The sequence below is a fragment of the Salmo salar genome, chromosome 19, assembly GCF_965601325.2.
Source record: "Salmo salar chromosome 19, fSalSal1, whole genome shotgun sequence".
NCBI classification, from domain to species: Eukaryota; Metazoa; Chordata; class Actinopteri; order Salmoniformes; family Salmonidae; genus Salmo; species Salmo salar.
In genome coordinates this window covers 54178821-54198429 of record NC_138309.1, presented here as the reverse complement: position 1 = coordinate 54198429, position 19609 = coordinate 54178821, and the positions used below count along the sequence as shown (strand labels likewise).

General features: G+C 44.3%; 1 protein-coding gene across 1 annotated transcript in view; it reads left to right on the top strand.

Moving 5' to 3' along the window:
- Positions 1-6867: 6867 nt before the first annotated feature.
- Positions 6868-19609, top strand: part of LOC106578987 (wings apart-like protein homolog) — a 46316-nt gene continuing 33574 nt past the window's right edge. Inside the window, exons 1-4 of the mRNA XM_082965784.1 lie at positions 6868-7176; positions 8819-9312; positions 16771-17488; positions 17774-18111. Coding sequence (XP_082821910.1) covers positions 8841-9312; positions 16771-17488; positions 17774-18111 — 1528 coding nt within the window. The 5' untranslated portion in view covers positions 6868-7176; positions 8819-8840. The remainder of the gene's footprint in view (positions 7177-8818; positions 9313-16770; positions 17489-17773; positions 18112-19609) is intronic.

Here is a 19609-nt window from a genome sequence, read left to right as displayed (position 1 = left end):
TGTGGAAGCCGGGCCTCGTTGGAGCAGAGAGGATGGGGTGAGGCTACTAGCTCGGAGTCTGCTACCATCCAGAAGATGGCCGCAACCACAATGGCTGCAAATCCCAGGGTAAACAGAGTTTCCCTACTTGGTTGTAGGAGTAAAAGGAATAACGTCTTCTTCTGGCTCTGCTACTTGCTTACAGTGGGAAATGTGGATCCAGGTGTCTTTCCCTAAGCACTTTACCGCCGTTGGGGTGATGAGGGCAATCTGATGTGGTCCTTTCCACATGGGTTTCAAAGGTTCTTTACTTCTGTCGTGCCTCCTGACCACTACCCAATCTCCAGGCTGGAGATGGTGATGGGGACGGTCGTCTGGGGGAGTTTGGGCAGCAGAGACCTGTGAGTGAACAGCTCGAATACAGTTAGTCAGAGCTATACAGTACTTCATCATAGTGTCATCTGACAGATGCAGATCCGGGACTACAACTGGTGGTGATGCAGGGGTCCTCATGGGACGGGTGATCAGTACCTCATGTGGACTGTGTCCAGTTTTCCAGACTGGCGTGGAATTCATTGAAAACAAGGCTATGGGTAGCACATCCACCCAGGTGAGTCCTGTTTGAGCACATATTTTTGCCAGTTTATTTTTCAGAAGGCAGTTTTAAGCGTTCTACAAAGTCCAGAACGTTGAAGGTGAAACGGTACTTGCAAATTCCTCATAACTTGCATCAGGTCACACATGTATTTAATTATCTTCAAGGTGAAATGTGTCCCCCTATCGCTATCTAAACTTTGTGGGACACCGAATCGTGAAACAGTGTCTTGCAACGGGCACTTAGCTACAGTCCTTGCTTTCTCATTTGATGTGAGGAAGGCTTCAATCCATTTTGGAGTAGTTGTCAAACATTTGACTGGTACTGTATATGTTTTTCTCCCTACAGGCAGGCATGTGAGCAATATCAATTTGCAGGGCCCCAGAGGACTGGTAGGCTTGACAAAGAGGTTGGTACTTGCTTTCCTGCATTGTGTTCTTGACAAATTAGACATTGGGGACAGGTTTGTGCAGTGATCGTGGTAAATTTGGATGCGCACCATTCTTCTCTACAAGCACTTTCCATTACAAGCACTTACCATTCCCCCTTTGGACACAACTCACACCGTGATTCATGCATCCAAAAAAACAAACACTGCCAGTGAAATAAAAATAAACTAATTAGAATAGGAAAGAAACATTGGAATGACAACCCTTGATAACTCTATAAGGAAACAATTGTATCTATGGGGTTATGATGTTAGGGACAATATAGGATGAATCACAATAAATGTTTGCTAAAATAGTAATTGCTTGCCAAAAATGTACTCTTTGTAATGGCAATCCTGGGTATAGGTAACAATCTTGGGTATAGGTAACAATCCTGGGTATATGTAACAATCCTGGGTATAGGTAACAATCCTGGGTATAGGTAACAATACTGGGTATAGGTAACAATCCTGGGTATAGGTAACAATCCTGGGTATAGGTAACAATACTGGGTATAGGTAACAATCCTGGCTATAGGTAACAATCCTGGGTATAGGTAACAATACTGGGTATAGGTAACAATCCTGGGTATAGGTAATAATACTGGGTATAGGTAACAATCCTGGGTATAGGTAACAGTCCTGGGTATAGGTAACAATACTGGGTATAGGTAACAATCCTGGGTATAGGTAACAATCCTGGGTATAGGTAACAATACTGGGTATAGGTAACAATCCTGGTTATAGGTAACAATACTGGGTATAGGTAGCAATCCTGGGTATAGGTAACAATCCTGGGTATAGGTAACAATACTGGGTATAGGTAACAAGTCTAATTTGTCTATTTCTATGTTTTTATTTTTGGGGTTGATCTCCAATTGGAGGCAGTTGGGGTTTTTTCTATTGTGTTTTGTGGGTAGTTGTTTTCTGTTTTGTTGTCTGTTGCCTGACGGAACTGTTTGCTGTCGTTTTGTTTCTTTGTAAAAGTGTTTAGTTTTCATTAAAGTATATCATGAGCACTCAACACGCCGCAGCTTGGTCCCCTCTATACGACGCACATTAGTGAAGCGGTTGATCTGCTTCTGTTCTGTGCGTGGCACTGTGTGCTCTTTTCAAAGGATGGGTCCTGGTCTCTCGGGCCCTGGGATCCGGTGGGACAGAAGTGGTCTGTCGACAACCCAGGTTTAGCAGGTGGAACAGTGGAGGACAATTGGAGGTTTACTTAGTAGCAATGGTAATATCATGGTACAGCTATATGAAAAAAAATGTCATGGAACAGTTTAATGGTAAATTTAAAAACATAATGATGAATTGAAACTTGTATCTCATTATGGTGAAATAAGTATAGCCAGCTATAATTGTAATGGCTTAGAAGATAATAAGAAAAGAGGATCAGTATTTACCTGGCTAAAAGACAAAGAATATAATATCTATTGTTTCCAGTTGTGTGGAAAAAGGACTGGGGTAATATACTTCTCCCATGAGCAAAGAAACTCGAAAGGGGTGATTGATAATAATTTTGATTCGAATGTGCAAATTGTCCTAACAGATCCGCAAGGTAGATTTTAAGTTGTAAGTATGTTATTGGACCACAAACAGATATGGCTCATTAATCTATATGATCCAAATAATAATGATCCATGCTTCTTTGAAAATCTAAGTAATAATTTATCAAACCTTCAAGCAATACAAGACTCTATTATTATGGTGGGAGATTAAAATACGGTTTTAGATACCTCAATGAACCGTAAAGGAAATCACACTAGAAACTATGACTTAAGGAAATCACAAATATCATGGATATATTTGAACTAGTGTATATATGGAGGCTTAAATATCCTGACCTAGTGAGATATACATGGAGGCTCAATCAAGCTAGTCTTCTTGACTATGTTCTTATGTCATTCTCACGGGCACCAAAAGTTTAAAAAGTGTTGATAGGGGACAGAATGTGGTCGGACCATCTCTGCAGCACTCCACCAATCATGGCTTTATGGTAGAGTTGCCAGACGGAAGCCACTCTTCAGTAAAAGGCAGATGACAGCCCATTTGGAGTTTGCCAAAAGGCACCTAAAGGACTCTCAGACCATGAGAAACAAGAGTCTCTGGTCTGATGAAACCAAGATTGAACTCTTTGGCCTGAATGCCAAGCGTCACGTCTGGAGGAAACCTGGCACCATCCCTACGGTGAAGCGTGGTGGTGGCAGCATCATGCTGTGGGGATGTTTTTCAGCTGCAGGGACTGGGAGACTAGTCAGGATCGTGGAAAAGATGAACGGAGCAAAGTACAGAGAGATCCTTGATGAAAACCTGCTCCAGAGAGCTCAGGACCTCCGACTGGGGCGAAGGTTCACCTTCCAACAGGACAACGACCCTAAGCACACAGCCAAGACAAAACAGGAGTGGCTTTGGGACAAGTCTCTGAATGTCTTTGAGTGGCCCAGCCAGAGCATGGACTTGAACCCGATCGAACATCTCTGGAGAGACCTGAAAATAGCTGTGCAGCAACGCTCCCCATCCAACCTGACAGAGTTTAAGATTATCTGCAGAGAAGAATGGGAGAAATAAAATCAAATTTATTTATATAGCCCTTCTTACATCAGCTGATATCTCAAAGTGCTGTACAGAGACCCAGCCTAAAACCCCAAACAGCAAGAAATGCAGGTGTAGAAGCACAGTGGCTAGGAAAAACTCCCTAGAAAGGCCAAAACCTAGGAAGAAACCTAGAGAGGGACCAGGCTATGAGGGGTGGCCAGTCCTCTTCTGGCTGTGCCGGGTGGAGATTATAACAGAACATGGCCAAGATGTTCAAATGTTCATAAATGACCAGCATGGTCAAATAATAAGAATCACAGTAGTTGTCGAGGTGTTAGATGGTAGTGTTAGATGGTATTTATTTAGTACATTTTTATTTTTCAAGCAAAGTATAAGGGAGTTGTACTCCAGTCTAGTAGGTGGCAGTAATGCAACAAATTGGATGCTAACTGCCGTTAAACCTCATAGAAGAAAATGAAGAAGAAGAAGAAGGAAGGCTGCGAAGGCGTCGGTTTATTAACTCGATTTAATGGCCTGTCAGTGGAAAATAAAAGTGGAAAATATGCATACTGCCTTAATGAAACACTATTTTCCACCACCTTGCTAGGGGGGCTAATACTACTTCCTGATGGTGCCCACCACATTCAGCAAGGGGTAAACAACAGACTCATGCAGTGTGCAACATCTGTAAATTGTCAGAAAATCCCCAAATGGTGGTGGAAAATTGTGTTCTATTTAAGACAGTACGCATATTTCCCCAATTTATTTTCTACCGACAAGACATCAAATTGAGTTAAGGAGGAAATCAACGCCTTTGCAGCCTGAATGGAGGGCGCTTTATGCATGAACTCGTCGCCGGGAGCGCATTAATCCCAGATGAATCCCAGATGATAGTGAGAATCCATAGTGCACACTAGCAGATGCTCAGGCTAGGGGGGACCTGCTTGGTTGACTCAAGGGTTGGATGTCACAGTGCTAATTATTACCAATCGAAAGTGGTGCTGTGTAGAATTTTGAAGCTTTAACATTTGTGAATTATTTGAAAGAACTCATCCACCTAGTCAATTCATGTCAGCATGACAAAACATTGAGGTAAGGGGAATGTATGTGTTTTGGAGGTGAAAGTAAAAATGGTTATCAACACATCACGCCAGGGTAAGCCTACACGAAACACAAGCCGTATTTTAAGTCTTTCTAAAATCCCATATGGGAAAAAATTAATGGTGGAAAAACAATTGGAACTATTTCCCGGTTTGACTGCTAGGTTTTATGCGTATTATGACACCTCCACTGTGGGGCCGTATACCACATCAGGAAGAACGCCGCCCTCTAGGGGTCTTGGGCTATGGTCTTCCCTATTTGGATCACATTCGTGCATATCACGTTAGTTAAGTTGATGGTCACCGCCTTTCAAAGTGTGTTGCATTATGGGGGTAAAAATTGTCTGACTTGCATGACGACTGCATGAACTTTACAGAAGTTATGTGATCAAAGGTCATCAAGTCTTGATTGCAGTCGACTCCAAGTTTCTGCAGTTGCTCTTCACCAACTTCTGCCTGCAGCCTTGTTTGCATTGTCGGAGGCTCTATTGTTAATCAATCGTTAGGGTGTTTTTGTTTGACCCAATCGAATGTCACCAAAGACATGACTGAAACAGGAACCTACATAATTCATACAGTTAAAAGCCTATATACAAGTTAATGTAATATTTGAGTCTCTCTCCCAGTAGTTGATTGTACAATGAACACACATATGATTTCAGTTCATGAGTGTGTGATATGCGGGTTGGAGACATTTTTAATTAGACATTATAAAGAACAACTTGTATGAACAATGGCAATACTGCCATGTTGATCTAATTCTTGCTGTTGGAAAACTACATTAGTGTCCAACTTTCGCCTGTCGCAGATGCACCTCCCCCGACTTTCATCTACAGTCGTTTGCTTACACCTTACCACTCAAACAAGCAAAAATACAAACGCAACATGTAAACATGAGCTGAAATAAAAGATCCCAGAAATGTTTAATTTGCACAAAAATATTTTTTCTCTCAAATTTTGTGCACAAATGTGTTTACATCCCTGTTTGTGAGCTTTTCTCCTTTGCCAAGAGAATCCATCCACCTGACAGGTGTGGCATATCAAGAAGCTGAATAAACAGCATGATCATTACACAGGTGCATCTTGTGCTGGGGCCAATAAAAGGCACTCGAAAATTAGCAGTTTTGTCACACAACACAATGCCACAGATTTATAAAACCATTTTTACATCAGCCAATGTCACAAAGTGCTATACAGAAACCCAGTCTAAAACCCCAAACAGCAAGCAATGCAGATGTAGAAGCACTCTGTCATCTCGTTCTGTGAGCTTGTGTGGCCTACCACTTCGCGGCTGAGCTGTTGTTGCTCCTAGACGTTTACACTTTACAATAACAGCACTTACAGATGTCTCAAGTTTTGAGGGAGCTCGCAATTGGCATGCTGTCTGCAGGAATGTCCACCAGAGCTGTTGTCAGAGAATTTAATGTTAATTTTTCTACCACGTCGTTTTAGAGAATTTGGCAGTATGTCCAAACCAGTCTCACAACTGCAGGCCACATGTATGGCGTTGTGTGGGCGAGCGGTTTGAGGATGTCAACATTTTGAACAGAGTGCCCCGTGGTGGTGGGGTTATGGTATGGGCAGGCATTAGCTATGGACAACGAACACAATTGCATTTTATCGATGGCAATTTGAATGCACAAAAATACCATGATGAGATCCTGAGGCCCATTGTGAGGCCCATTTTTTTTAAGGTATCTGTGACCAACTGAGGTATATCTGTATTCCCAGTCATGTGAAATCCATAGATTTGGGCCTAATTTATTTATTTCAATTTACTGATTTCCTCTAATGAACTTTAACTCAGTAAAATCAATGAAATTGTTGCATGTTGTGTTTGGGCCAATTTTGGCAATTGATAGGGTCTTCAACTTGTGTTTTTCTTGTCACTGTAGGCTAATTGTTCCTTTGGGATATTAGCCAGCACCTAGTCAAACGTACCATAAAAATGCAATTTGATTGATTGATTTATTATTTATTTCAGCACACAATTTGCCTTCAGTTTGCACATGTATTACATTCCAGGAGCTTCAACCACTGAATGAGCTATATATGAACGGCTTCGACACCCCCCAAAGAGGACGCCTCTCACCAACAGTCCAATGAAATGCGAAGGTGTTTGGGTCTTGTCGGCTTTTGAACCAATCACAACGAAGAATACTGCTTCGCAGCGCTAGTTCACTGTCACATCCAAAGATGTAGCTTCCTGATTGGACCACAGTGTAATAGCGGGTAGGTGACAGTGCGGTTGGAAGCGAAAGGGAGGGGGAACCCGAATGCAAGCCATCGGTGTAACACAAGAGGAGACAATTGAGTTTAATATAGCTTCAAAAAAGGAATATATCAGACGTAAAACCAACATTATCAAAATAACTTTGTTGCACAGAAAACACAGGACTTTGTGCAGTCGTTGACTGTCCTCTATCTGTCATTACTACAGGCAATTTAGCCTTGTTTATATTGTAAGGGAGGCCCAATCTGCTGCGGGAAGCGGACGCCTTCGGAGTGTTGTTGAGTGGTTCGGTCTTTTCGCGCACCTAGTAAGTGAGGCTGTTGTGTTCACTTACATTTTATGAAATATACAGTGATTTTTCAAACTACTTTAAACCTTCAAATCAATGTGAAAAGTGGATGTTCGTCAATCATGTTTTGTCTGTTGATACTAACCTGATAGCTAACTAGCCAAGTAGCTAGTTCGTTACTATACTTACCTAGCTAAATTGTTTTTTGCTCACTTTCTAGCCACACAGATAATGTGATGACTAAATTATGTTCGTGTTAGCCAAATATTATTATATTAATGAACAACGCACAGGACGTTTAACTTTTTTTGCAGATGGCGTTGGCGTTATTTAGCTAACGGTAGCTAGCCAGCGCACTGTCACACGACGTTAATGGCTAAGTTAGTTACCTAGCTAACGTCGCAACTAGCTAGCTCGCCATATGGGTCTGTTTTGGTCTCAACACTAAATTAGTACTATAACTACCTAGGTCAATATCATGATACTATCGAGGCTAGTTAGATAACGTTAACTTTGCTTCTATGTACTGCTGCTAGACACCCTATTTTCTTTCAATAACGTCAGATAATTGATTTAGCTCGCTAACTGTATAGTGGCTATGCTAATTGTGGTGTATTGTTGCTAACGTTAGCTAGTTGTACACACATTGCGTTAGCCACATCCAGAGTAGTTGATGCTGCCTTAAAGTGCTAATCGGAACGAGGAAACTGCGACTTGTTAACTGGTTGTAGTCATACACGTGCCGCGTTCAACGATTAAGCAAGTCGGACATTTCCGAGTTTTCTAGTTCCGGTTAGTATGCTAACGCGGCAGTAGTCTCAGTTTACTCAAGCTGATAATAAAGATCCCACTAACGCAAGAGTTCCCTACATTTTACTGCACTACTACACATTTAAACTGGAAAATAAAGCATACCTCACTTGGAAACATTTGATTCCCTAGTTAAAGCTGTGTGTTAATATTAACACAATTTTAGGTCCTGCAGGCTGTCTCAACACAATGACATGAAGTGTAAGGGGTCCTTAGTTGACACTAAAAGGTTGTATTCTATGCTCATTTGAAGATGAATGAGACGATTGTAAGCTGGGGATGATTAGGTGGACAGATTGGGAATTTAGCCAGGACACCGGGGTTAACACCCCTACTCTTAACATAAGTGCCATGGGCACTTTAGTGATCACAGTCAGGACACCTGTTTAACGTCCCATCTGAAAGAGGGCACCCTACACAGGGCAATGTCCCCAATCACTGCCTTGGAGCGTTAGGATATTTGTTTTAGACAAGAGGAAAGAGTGCTTCCTACTAGCCCTCCACACCATTTCTAGCAGAATCTGGTCTCCCATCCAGGGACCGACCAGGACCAACCCTGCTTAGCTTGAGGCAAGCAAGCAGTGGGATGTAGGGTAGTATGCTGCTTGGGGTCCTGACCCCAAGTTTGGGAACCGCACTGCACTAACATTACAATAACGTAGTGGTGAAATGCCAACTTCCCAATAACATTTGGGTGCTGATGAACTGAATCGCCAATAATTCATTATTACATCCAAAATCAAAACATTACAGTAAAAGTACATTTCAACCACAATGTTGTGATTGCTTTTATGAGAAATGGCCTATGATGACAGCAACTAATGCATTTTATATTTTGTGTCCGTCCCAGAGAATATGAAACAGATGCCACAATGACATCGAGATTTGGTAAAACCTACAGCCGTAAGGGCGGCGATGGATCATCATCATCCAAGTTTGATGAGGTCCTGTCCAACAAAAGAGCCACGCTCAGCACCAAATGGGGCGAGACGACATACAAGGCCAAGGTGAGCTCCAAGCGCCCGGGCCAGAGGAGTGAGGTGGCAGAGCAGCCCAAGAGGCCCAAACTCTCAGACGAGATCTCAGAGGACCCCTTTGGCTTTGACAGCGATGATGAGTCCAAGACGGTCACCTCTCGCTTCCCACACGCCAAGGCCTCCCCCACCAAGCCGGCATCAGCAGAGCCGCCTCAGGCAGGGAGGCCAGGCTTCTGCCTGGAGTCCAGGAGCAGCCAGCAGAGCAGCCTTGTTCCCAGTAAAGCTACCTCTAGCATGGGTAGTGACAGAAGTCAACTGAGGGTCACAGAGGACACAGCCAGGTTCTTCAACACCACCACCACAACAGGTAGGAGGAGCTTCGTGTTGCAAAGTAGGACTACTAATCCAATGTAGAATCGAATCTTGGGCCAGAAGACCTTTGCTTCCAGGGGGTGTAAGGTTGAAGGGATAAATTGCTTGCAATGTGGCGGACTCATTTGTTAAGATCAAATGTTGTGTGCAGTGCCATCCAACTTCTGTTATAATTATTGAAACAGTTATTTCCTGTCATTGATTTCAAGCAAATGTGTTTTTAAGGTAGTTATAGGACTGAGTACCAAATATTTTGTTTGTCTTTAGTGATCCAATATTAGTAATCCAATATCATAAAAGCTGAGTTGTAAAGAATAAATTAGTTGTGCTAGTGAGTCTACAAAAGGAAAATGCTAAATGATCAAGTTAGAATGCACTTGCAATTAGGCTTATTAATTTCGGACCATATGATGTCATCCAGCCATCTGATGTAGACAGCAGATTAGTAGCTGACCTTAGGATTCAGACAAGTAGTCATTTCAATTGAACAGCAATTTACCACTTTACAAACATCGCTTTTGACTTTGGGAAAACTTTGATAGCCCAAATCTTGGAACAGAAAAACATCTAATCTGGCAGTGTGTTTTTGGAGCAGGCTTCAACAGGCTGCCAGGAGTGAGTTTAGCTTACCCTCTGGACTGGAATAATGGGCACCAACTGTCAGCCTAGCAGGTGGCTCTTGTGGATTACACCCAAAGCACTCGCTGGGGAGAAGCAAACCCATCAAAATTTACAGTCTGCATTATGTTGATGCTCTTCTCTAATACGAAACTGGTCCACTTGACGGGTACAGCCTCGTTTTAGGAGGCCATCTCCTCTATGGCAGGTGGTTCTGATTGTATTCCGCATTGCTAAGCAGACACGCTGAATGTTATTTACTGCCAGAGGCAGCAACTTATTGGTCTAGTTACGGGCCCGTTTCAATGCAATGCTGCCTGCTGTTGTGTGCCCTTGTCCACTGCAAAAACAGTATCACATAATTTTTCACTCCTCCATATGGCTGTATGCCCTCTGTGACTCTGTCATTCAAATCAGTGGCACTGGAACTTGTCTAGGCTTTGAGTCACTTAGAGGATGGGCTTGTTTGATACATTTCTGTAGGCATTGAAGTTGCAGGCTCAGGTATGGCACAATAGCCACAAGCAAATCCTTTGTCATGCAAGTTAGCGTTAGTCACATGAGTAAAAGTTCTGTCAGTCTGAAAACTGAACTGAAAGTATTACTCATTGGCACATTTAGCAACAGCACTGCCACATTCCTACACAAACCCAGGATATCCTCCAAGGCCCAGTGTTCACTTGTCCACCCATAGAAACTCTCTACTTGTTTGTCTGGCGGAGAAATCAATATGAGCAGATCAGGGATTAAAGGAAACCTTTCACAGCCGGGACTTGCGGTCAGACTGATGTTAATACTTATTGAGCCTCGTATAAGGATTCGTCAAGCAAAGCATTCCGACCGGCCCTTTTTTATGTGGCTAATTATTGAAAAGCTTAGTTGGATCTAGAAAACTTTTTAACTCCGAGGTGCTCAGTCTTTAGCGACGATGGCGTGATTGTCTTTGCATTCAGAGTGGCCAGACAGCGAGAGGGTAGTCTCAAAATCCCTCAAGTACCAACTGCATAATAAACCAGGCCTGTTACGGCTCTGATTGAAATCTAATCAGGCATTTTCTCAGTCCGATGATTTCTTAAGTGCAAAGGGTTTGAAAATAAAACATTCCCATTACATTTAAAAATATATATATTTACAGAGGCGGAAGGGTAATTCAAAACAAAACCTGTTCATCAAATGTCTTGGCATTCTCAGCAAAAACCACAACACCCTGAATTAATGACAAAACCCAAGTTATTTTGAAGTAAAATGTAGATTGAGGATGTAGGTCTACTTACTGTCTTTTTTGTGATAGGATATTTCTCATTGATATGCCAAGCTCAGTTAAAGGGGTACTTGGAGCTCAGTTAAAGGGGTACTTGGAGCTCAGTTAAAGGGGTACTTGGAGCTCAGTTAAAGGGGTACTTGGAGCTCAGTTAAAGGGGTACTTGGAGCTCAGTTAAAGGGGTACTTGGAGCTCCGTTAAAGGGGAATTTGGGATTTTGGCAATTCCATTTATCTACTTCCCAGAGTCAGATTAACTCGTGGATAATTGCGCTAGGACTAGGAAGTTGCTAACTAGAGCAATTGCTAACTAGCATTAGCACAATTGTTAACTAGCGTTAGTGCAATGACTGGAATGAATTGTGTTAACGCTAGTTAGCATTGGCTTGTGAAACTACCTCTAACTTTCTTCATACTGGAGACAGTGGTATCCACACTTTCATCTGAATCTGGGGAAGTAGATATATGGCCTCATTGCCAACATGCCAAAATATCTCTTAAGTTGAGGATTTTTTTTTGTTAGACAGCTTTTCAATTTTGTTTGCATGTGGTGCACATATCTGCACATGTGTGATGTAGTATGCAATTTTTGAGGACTACTTTTGCCTTGTGAGTGCTACTTTTAGAACTACTGGCTAAAAAGTATACAGAAGTACAGGAGAATCTCTTCAATTCCCTTGGCTGAAGAGCTTTGAATTCTATGGACGTTTTGGACTGAGGTGTCAGCTCTTGTCAGTGATGAATCTTCTATCTTCTGCGACTGATTTTGAGATTCCGAGCCTTGGAAGGATTAGATTGGGACTTGTCAAAAATTATCCTAGGGAGGAGACTAAGGCAAGGGTCATCAGCCAGATTCAGCCGCGGGCCGCCATTTGGGGAAACCTGGCCTAAGGTATATTCTGTGCACTATTACCCTAGTCATATAGCCTAGCGAGCCTAAACATTCCTTAGGGAGGGGTATATACCAGAACCTGAATGCAAGTGGTATGTAGCAGCCTATTGGAACTCAACTGCCAGTATAGTTGTTTAGCAAGCCATTATTGTCCCACCCAGTAGGTTTTAAAGTGCACGTAAATAATTACAAGAGCCAGTGTTGTCAATGTCCACACTGTCATCACATGTAGGCTAACCCAGTCTCCTGGTGTTGTGGTGACTTAGACCAACAGAGTTGGAGACATTTTCTGACTCAGCATATTCTCAGCGTTGTGCCAAAAGCTTTACCAGGGTGTGCTGGTCCTCTCACAGCCCTAGCAATTAGTTAGTACTCTCTCATACATGGTTGAAACCACCATCCAATGTAAAAATGGCACCCGTGTGGCAGGCGTCAAGATAGCTTGAATTCATCTGCTGTATGCTACATCTGTCAGAGACATTAACTGCCTAATGCTTGACTTTTGGGCGACTTGACCAAATTCGCATTAAAAAAAAGGTGAGTTATATATAGATCGATCATTCTCATTGGTAGCAAGTCTAAAAAGCGGTAGATCGGTTCTACAGTGCATTAGGAAAGTATTCACATTTTGTTACGTTACAGCCGTATTCTCAATCTGGGGAGGGTACCAAAACCTTTCTGCAGCATTGAAGGTCCCCAAGTACACAGTGGCCTCCATCATTTTTAAATGGAAGAAGTTTGGAACCACCAGAGCTGGCGACTACCTAGAGCTGGCTGCCTGGCCAAACTGAGCAATCGGGGGAGAAGGGCCTTGGTCGGGGAGGTGACCAAGAACCTGATGGTCACTCTGACAGAGCTCAAGAGTTTCTCTGTGGAGATGCAAGAACCTTTCAGAAGGACAACCATCTGTGCAGCACTCCACCAACCAGGCCTTTATGGTAGAGTGGCCAGACAGAAGCCACTCCTTAGTAAAAGGCACATGACAGCCCTGCTTGGAGTTTGCCAAAAGGCACCAAAATCCAATAAAATCACATTCTATTGGTCACATTCACATGGTTAGCAGATGTTATTGCGAGTGTAGCAAAATGCTTGTGCTTCTAGTTCCAACAGTGTAGTAATATTTAACAAGTAATCTAACAATTCCACAACTACCTAATACACACATCTAAGTAAAGGGATGGAGTAAGTATATATACATATAAATATATGGATGAGCGATGACCGAGCAGCATAGGCAAGATGCAATGGATGGTATAAAGTACAGTATATACATATGAGATGAGTAATGTAGGATATGTAAACATTATTAAAGTGGCAGTATGAAAGTGACAAGTGATCCATTTATTAAAGTGGCCAATGATTTCAAGTCTATATGTAGGCAGCAGCCTCTCTGTGTTAGTGATGGCTGTGTAACAGTCTGATGGCCTTGAGATAGAAGCTGTTTTTCAGTCTCTGTGGCCCAACTTTGATGCACATGTACTGACTTCGCCTTCTTGTGGGGTGAACAGATGGTGGCTTGGGTGGTTATTGTCATTGATGATCTTTTTGGCCTTCCTATGACATCGGGTGCTGTAGGTGTCATGGAGGGCAGGTAGCTTTCCCCAGGTGATGCGTTGTGCAAACCGCACTACCCTCTGGAGAGTCTTGCGGTTGTGGGCGGTGCAGTTATCGTACCAGGCGGTGATACAGCTCAACAGGATGCTCTCAATTGTGCATCTGTGGAAGTTTGTGAGGGTTTTAGGTGACAAGCCAAATTTCTTCAGCCTTCTGAGGTTGAAGAGGCGATGTTGCGCCTTCTTCACCACACTGTCTGTGTGGGTGGACCATTTCAGTTTGTCCGTGATGTGTACGCCGAGGAACTTAAAACTATCTTCTCCACTGCTGTCTCGTTGATGTGGATGGGGGGTGCTCCCTCTGCTGTTTCCTGAAGCCCACGATCATCTCCTTTGTTTTGTTGACGTTGAGTGAGAGGTTGTTTTCCTGACACCACACTCCGAGTGCCCTCACCTCCTCCCTGTAATCTCTCGTTGTTGATAATCAAGCCCACTACTGTTGTCGTCTTCAAACTTGATTGAGTTGGAGGCGTGCATGGCCACGCAGTCATGGGTGAACAGGGAGTACAGGAGGGGGCTGAGCACGCACCCTTGTGGGGCCCCAGTGTTGAGAATCAGCGAAGTGCAGATGTTGTTTTCTACCTTCACCACCTGGGGGTGGCCCATCAGGAAGTCCAGGACCCAATTGTGCAGGGCGGGGTTGAGACCCAGGGCCGCAAGCTTTATGATGAGCTTGGAGGGTACTATGATGTTGATTGCTGAGCTGTAGTCAATGAACAGCGTTATTACATAGGTATTCCTCTTGTCCAGATGGGATAGGGCAGTGTGATGGCAATTGCATCATCTGTGGACCTATTGGGGCAGTATGCAAATTGACGTGGGTCTAGGGTGGCAGGTAAGGTGGAGCTGATATGATCCTTAGTCTCACAAAACACTTCATGACCTTTGCCTTCTTGGGTACAGGAATAATGGTGGCCATCTTGAAGCATGCGGGGACAGCAGACTGGGATAGAGACCGATTGAATATGTCCATAAACACACCAGCCAGCTGGTCTGCACATGCTCTGAGGATGTGGCTAGGGATGCCGTCTGGGATGGCAGCCTTGCGAGGGTTAACACGTTTAAATGTCTTACTCACGTCGGCCATGGAGAAGGAGAGCCCACTCCTTGGTTGCGGGCCGCTCGGAGGCACTGTATTTTCCTCAAAGCGGGCAAGGAAGGTGTTTAGTTTGTCTGGAAGCGTGATGTTGGTGTCATTGACGTGACTGGTTTTCTATTTGTAGTCCGTATTTGCCTGTAGACCCTGCCACATACATCTCGGGTCTGAGCCATTGAATTGCGACTCCACTTTGTCCCGATACTGATATTTTGCTTGTTTGATTGCCTTGCGGAGGGAATAACTACACTGTTTGTATTCGGACATATTCCCAGTCCTCTTTCCATGGGTAAATGCGGTGGTTTGCTCGTTCAGTTTTGCGCGAATGCCGCCATCTATCCACTGTTTCTGGATAGGGGTGGTTTTAATAGTCACGGTGGGTACAACATCTCTAATGCACTTCCTTATAAACTCACTCACAGAGTCGGGGTATAAATAGATATTATTCTCTGCCCAGAACATTTCCCAGTCCGCATGATCAAAACAATATTGAAGCGTGGATTCCGATTGGTCAGACCAGCGTTGAGTAGTTCTCGTCACAGGTACATCCTGTTTGAGTGTCTGCCTATAGGACCGGAGGAGCAAAATGGTGTCGTGGTCAGAATTGCTGATGGGAGGGCGGGATGGGGCCTTGTATGCATCGCGGAAGTTATAGTAGCAGTGATCCAGTGTATTGCCCGCAAGAGTGCTACAATCAATTTGCTGATAGAATTTAGGTGGCCTTGTTATCAAATCTGCTTTAAAATCCCTAGCTCTAATAAATGTGGCCTTCCAGTTTGCATGGAGTCCAGTGAAGTTCCTTGAGGGCCGTCGTGGTATCGGCTTGAGGGGGGATATACACGGCTGTGACAATAACCGACGAGAATTCTCTTTGGAGATAATATGGTTGGCTTTTGATTGTGAGGAAGTCTAGGTCATGTGAACAAAAGGTTGAGTTCCTGTATGTTACGATTACACCATGAGTTGTTAATCATGAAGCATACACCCCCGCCCTTCAAGATTCTCTGGTCTGATGAAACTAAGATTGAACTCTTGGGCGTGAATGCCAAGCGTCACGTCTGGAGGAAACCTAGCACCATCCCTATGGTGATGCATGTTGGCGGCAGCATCGTGCTGTGGGGATGTTTTTCAGCGGCAGGGACTGGGGGAGAGTAGTGAGGTTTGAGGGAAAGATGAACGGAGCAAAGTACAGAGACATCCTTGATGAAAACCTGCTCCAGAGTGGTTCCAACAGGACAACGACCCTAAGCACACAGGCAAGAAGCAGGAGTGGCTTCAGGAGTCTCTGAATGTTCTAGAGTGGCCTGGACTTGAACTCGATCGAACATCTCTGGAGAGACCTGAAAATAGCTGTGCAGCGATGCTCCCTATCCAACCTTACAGCGCTTTAGAGGATCTGACGAGAAGAATAGGTGAAACTCCCGCTTGTAGCGTCATACACAAGACTCGGCTGTAATTGCTGCCAAATGTGCTTCAACAAAGTACTGAGTAAAGGATGTGAATACTTATGTAAATGTCAATTTTTTTTAAACTCATTTGTGCAAATTTATAAACCTGTTTTTGCTTTCTCTTCATGAGGTATTGTGTGTAGGTAATTAAAAAAACTATTTTAGGATAAGGCTGTAACGTAACAAAATGTGGAACAAGTCAAGGGGTCTGAATACTTTCTGAATACACTGTATTTCTGCTATTTCTATTCTTCCCTTATGTTTAGTTTTTGCGTCTTTTACTTTCGTTTTTGTACGCCAGCTTCAAACAACTGAATTATATATTTTTTAAATATTAAAAAAATATATTTCACAGCGTTTTAGATGATACAATGATTCTATACACTCTGAGTGCTTGTTTTGTGTCACCAACTGATTTACCACTAGAATTTTAGTAACCAGGAAATGCCGGTGCGATTTTGGCATATTGCACTTTTAAAATGTGGTGCTAATACACTGTGTTAATAGATTGCCTTTCCTCCCCCAGCCAAGCCAAGCCAACCCTGCTGGTCCAGCGAGGGTGCGACTGTGGAGAAACACAGCTATTCATGGTACTGCAACGCCTCGGAAAGCGACAAGAAGCCTATTGCGCAGACCACCACTCTAAAGAGCGAGGCCAAGGACTCTTACGACAACTGGGACGCAGTGATGGGTCTGGGGCCCACCTCCCCCACCCCAGAGCCCCCCAGAAGCCCCCCTTCGTCAATGTGGAGTGGCGAGTGGGGCTATGGTCTCGGTCTGGCCAGGCAGGACAAGACCTCCCCAGAGCCCACTCCCAGTGACGTTGTGGGCCTGGGGGACTTCGAGATCCCGATCGAGCCCTCCGAGTCCCAGGACTACTCCCAGTCTCTGCTCAGGGTCAGCACCCACTGCCGGACATACCGCCGGCCCAATAAAGGCAAGCAGGCCGGGGACTCTTACAGTACCAGTAGTACTAGCACCAGTACAGCCTTCAGTAGTGGGCCCGGATCTGGCCCACTCGAGACCAACAATACAGAGAACAGCAGCAAGCCGGCGGGCCGCGGGCGGACGAGAGACTTCACAGTGCTTCACCCGTCCTGCTTGTCGGTGTTTAACGTCACCATTCAGGACCGGGTCATGGAGGAATACACCCCTGCTGCCGCCGTGGCTGCGCCCCTGACAGACCAGGGAGAGACTGGCCGTCTGAGGAAGAAGATCGAACCAGCACCAGCTAAACCCACCAGGTGACCTACTGCTACCTACCTACCTACTTACCCCTAGACTGGGATAATCAGTGTTGTTAGATTATGATGATGTTTGGGCTATTTCTGCTCCCTTCACTGAGTCATAACAATGAGGTATGTTTCTCTCCTCATGTGGGAATAATCTGCACACTGCAGTATAGGCTATGCTCTCAAATGTGTTTGGATTCTATTTTCCTGATAAACATGTATCCTATCTCGCACCTGCTCAAAGACATTGGATATGTGTAGGTTGTTCTAACTTCTCTCTCTGCTTCTCTCTACCAGGTTCAGACCCACACAGAGCAAGAACAAGAAAGACACCAAGTTGGACTTTTTTGGCTTTGAGGAAAACGATGCAGGTCGTGGTGCCACCCAGGAGGAAGCCAGTTCCGACCCGGTGGCATCCGGCAGCTCCAACTACAAGATCAAGTATTTTGGCTTTGACGATATGAGCGGCAGCGACGAAGACGAGGGCTCCCAGGCCAAAGAGAGGAGGAAGGCTAAGAGGGCTGCCGCGGCTGCAGTCACAGCTTATGCTGCCTCCGCTGCTGCCATGGAGATGAGGGCGGACAGCCCCCTGTCCGCCAGCGAGGAGCTGGACAGTCAGATCTGCAGCCACTCAGGTCAGGCACAGGGCCTCAGGCGAGGCCAGTAGTAACACACACACACACACACACACACACACACACACTCAGACCAGCATCGGTACAGGACAGACTCAGTCAAGGTCAATTTCAAGAACATGGAGATCTCTACACACACACACTTCTAAAGCCTGGTGGACACTACACAACTTTCAAAATCCTAACGTCGCTGAGCTTCTCGCATTAAACGACCATCTTTCCTGTAGTTGTCTTGCCAACGTAGTGGTGCGCACTAAACAATGTGGCACAGACGGATCACACTGCACAATTCTTCACTTGGTTGTGAGGATTCAAGATACCAAGTTGTCTCGCAAAAACAAGGATGTGCTTAGATTTAACGTAGCTACTAGCTGTGCAGCAAAGTAGCCTCATAAGCATTCAGTCAGACATTCACACTTGCCATACAGAGTTGCAATATCTAGCAAACATTTTGAATTAAATAACATTGCTTGTACATTTCAGAACTGTAACGATTTTACCCTTTGGCTTTGGTTAAAGGCAAGTACAAATGCATGCTAGTACTAGTCATCGCTCCAGCTCGAGTCTACACGTTCTGGGTGATGCGAAACAATGGCATCTCACTGGCTTTTTTTGGCGAACTCTCATTGGCTATTGCTGATCACCGTTCTCAAAACTTGTTGCTCATATCACACTACAAGAGCATTGCAGATTTTGTGCTGAGAAAATCAAACGTTTGAAAATATCGGGACGTCTGGAACTGCTCGAAGACTAGATTGGTATCCCTCAGAATTGCGTCTCTGACCCGCTCGCATTAAACAAGCATTGGTGACGGCCACGTGCCCCGAGTAGGCAACGGCATAGGGATTTTGTCTCCGATCTCAAAAACTTGTCTGGGACAGCTACACTGAACAAAAATATCAACGCACCAAGTGTTGGTCCCATGTTTCATGAGCTGAAATAAAAAAATCCCTGAAATGTTCCATAAACTCAAAAAGCTTTCTTGTTTACATCCCTGTTAGTGAGCTTTTCTTCTTTGCCAAGATAATCCATTCACCTGACAGGTGTTGTATAGCAAGCAGCTGATTAAACAGCTTGGTCATTACACAGGTGCACCTTGTGCTGAGGACAAAAGACCACTAAAATGTGCAGTTTTGTCACAACACAATGCCACAGATGTCTCATGTTTTGAGGGAGCATGCAATTGGCATGCTGAATGGAGGAATGTCCACCAGAGTTGCTGCAAGATAATTTAATGTTTATTTATTTACCATAAGCCACCTCCAATGTCGTTTTAGAGAATTTTAGACTTGCCTTTTAGACTTGTCTTCAGAGGCTTGTGGGCATCTTAGAGCAAAACAACCGACATGTTCGTGAGAGACTCACCTTTCCATAGAGGGATTAGTGTGTAGCCCAAACTGTTCGGCCGCTACAGACAGAAGTTGGCAAATCATCTGTACCGACTTCAGGCGAGCGCAGTGGATTGAGACGCAGCCCATGTTAAATAAAACGTGTCTAG